Source organism: Trypanosoma conorhini (assembly GCF_003719485.1).
Source record: "Trypanosoma conorhini strain 025E chromosome Unknown Tco_14.4_contig_01281, whole genome shotgun sequence".
NCBI classification, from domain to species: Eukaryota; Euglenozoa; class Kinetoplastea; order Trypanosomatida; family Trypanosomatidae; genus Trypanosoma; species Trypanosoma conorhini.
In genome coordinates, this window is record NW_021705381.1 from 1 (window position 1) to 2633 (window position 2633).

The following is a 2633-nucleotide window of genomic DNA, read 5'->3' on the forward strand; positions in this document are numbered from 1 at the left end:
GATCTGCGGCTTGAGGGAGCCGTCCACGAAGCTCTTCAGCGCCTCGTACTCCTCCTGGACGTTGATGCGGCCCGGAGGCTCCTTCGCCGCCGGCCTCTTCTGCAGCAGCTCCAGCTCCCGCAGCAGCTGCCTGATGCGCTCCTCGTTTGCGCGCAGGTCAAGGTCCTTCTCCCCGTTCATCCGCGTCAGCCGCGAGATCTGCGGCTTGAGGGAGCCGTCCACGAAGCTCTTCAGCGCCTCGTACTCCTCCTGGGCGTTGATGCGGCCCGGAGGCTCCACTGTATTCAGTCGTTTATGTAGTTCCTGATGCTCTTTTTGCAGCCTTTGATAGGCTTTCTTGACTCTTTTAAGTTCATCGTTCAACTTGTCTATTTCTTTGTCCTTTGCTCTTTTGACGAAAGGGCTGTTTGGTGCATTGTTATTGTCATTGTCTTTTGATGGCAAGGTTGAGTTAATTTCATCTTTACCGTGGGCAATGGTCTCCTTGAGTGCCTTGTTGCTCTTCGCCAATGCGTCTGCGTATCGGTTGAGAACGTCAAGAAAAGGGTGTTCTTCGAGGTGGCGTTGAACGTCGTCCGCGTGTATAGACGAGGGGTGCTGGACGGCGACTGAGGCAATAAGCCCGTGAGGCGTGGACCGCAGCGAGAGGCGCTGGAAGTGGTCAGCAGGTAGGCCCAGCGCCTGCGCCGCCTCACGCGTGAACGCCATGCGGAGTTCCGCTTCGCTGCGAGGCAGGATCTCGCTCCATTCGCTGCCAGGAAAGAAGCGCTCGTGCGTTGTAATGATGGGCGCCGAGTCCGCGTGGTCCACGGTCCTCGTGAAAAGGAGCGAGGAGGGCACGTCACTGCGCACGCCCGCCCCCGCTTGATCAGCGGCGACTGAGAGAGCGCTTGACGGTGCCGGCGACACAACGCGTCTAGAGAGGGGAGAGGCGGGGCTTGTGTGCGACGAGCGGTCTCCTTTTTTGGCGGCCCCGGCGTTGCCGGCACTCTGTGATCGCTGCCTCCCACGGAGTTTCTGTCGCAGGCCGTCATCGCTGTCCAGGAGGGGTTGCTTGTCCTGCACCTGGTGGGAGAACTCAAGCATGGCACGCTTGTATTCCTTCTTCAGCTGCTTTGCCAGTCTCGCAAGCTCCGCGCGAAGCGCCTCGTTGTCTCGCTCAAGCGCCCGCACACGCTCCTCGTCCGTGTGCGGTAGCATCTCTCCGCTTGTGCTGTGGTCAAACAGCAGCGGCATGGAGTCGGCATTCCAGCAGTAAATGTGACCCGCAGAGCCTGTGGTCCACACCTTCCAGGCCACTGCCGGGACCAACTTTCGTATGGCAAGCACCGTTCTGTGCCCCTCCGGCATCTGCTGCGAGAGCTCCTGCAGGGGGGAGAGGGTTTTTAGATCCCACAGGAGAATGCGGCCATGCTTGTCGCCGCTCCAGACACGGTGCCCCACGAGTGTCAAGCAGGCAACGGGGGAGTTGTGGTGCTCCAACACAGTGACGCACCTTAACGACTGAAGATCCCAAACCCGGATGCTGGTGTCCTCGCCCCCCGACCACAGCTGGTTGTTTGGGCGCACGAGCTCCAACGCCCAGACCCCGCGTGTGTGTCCTTCAAAGGTGTGCATGCAGGGATCGTTTTCCTTCGACTGCTTCTCTGGGAGGTACGGATTCCAGGCCTTGACCATGCCATCGTCGCCTCCTGTAAACAGCACAGCCCCTGTGCTTCCGGTGTATGGGCAGAGGCACCGGACGGCGTTGGCGTGCCCCGAGAATTGTCGCTCGTAGTGGTAGCTCTCAGGCACCCACTGGTATATTTTCCAGTCCCGCCCACCCGTATAAATACGACCCTCCATCTCAGCGATACACTCCACCGCCCCTTTGTGCTGCACAAACTCATTCTCCATGGAGAAAGTATTGGCGTCGTAGACGCGGATAAAACCATCACTGAAGGCGGTCCACACCTTTCCTGTTTTTACGACAAACAAAAGACAGTTGCAGAAGACGCCCTCTCGCCCTGAAAGGTTTCGCAGCTCAGTTCCTTTTGGAATGCTCCGCACACCGACGGAGCCGTCACACTCAGCAGTCCAGGCCGTGCGCTCATTGACAACCTCAGCATACCGCACCGCACCTTCCACCATGAAAAGCGGTGCCACATCCAACACACGACTGCGAAACTCCTGGCGACTCTTGAGAGACATGCGGCGAGCCATGGGAGACGCGCACCTCTTTCTGCCTCGCCGCCCTACCGCCTTTGCGGAGAGTGTGCGGGGAGGCCGACTTGGCGTGCCCGCGCGGGAGCTTTTGGGCGAGTTATTCGGCGGCTGGTTCGACGGCGGCGCGCTGCTGCACCGCGAGCTCATCTTCGGCTGTCTGTCCGCGTCTGGGGGAGTGGGCACACAGACACACACAAAAAAAAATCAATAGCAAGAATAACTGTCGGCTCGTTTACAAAAACAAGCCGCGACCTCCGCTTCAGTGAATTGCTGGCCCTGCTTTGGTGGCTGTGCCTCTATCACGCTCGCCAGCGGCGACTGCTGAACGCCCCGAGCAAACAAGAGCGAAAACCAAAACGACAGCAGAAGTAAGAGTAATTGCAACAGGGCGTGGGGGGGGGGGGGGAAGAGGGGCAGTTTTGCGGGGG

General features: G+C 59.4%; 1 protein-coding gene across 1 annotated transcript; it reads right to left on the minus strand.

Annotated features, from left to right (window-relative positions):
- Tco025E_09780 (uncharacterized protein) lies at nucleotides 1–2202 on the minus strand (the record flags this gene model as incomplete). Its single annotated transcript, XM_029376587.1, has 1 exon — nucleotides 1–2202. A coding segment is annotated over one exon (2202 nt), but the record flags the coding sequence as incomplete, so codon positions are not given.
- Nucleotides 2203–2633: the final 431 nt, after the last annotated feature.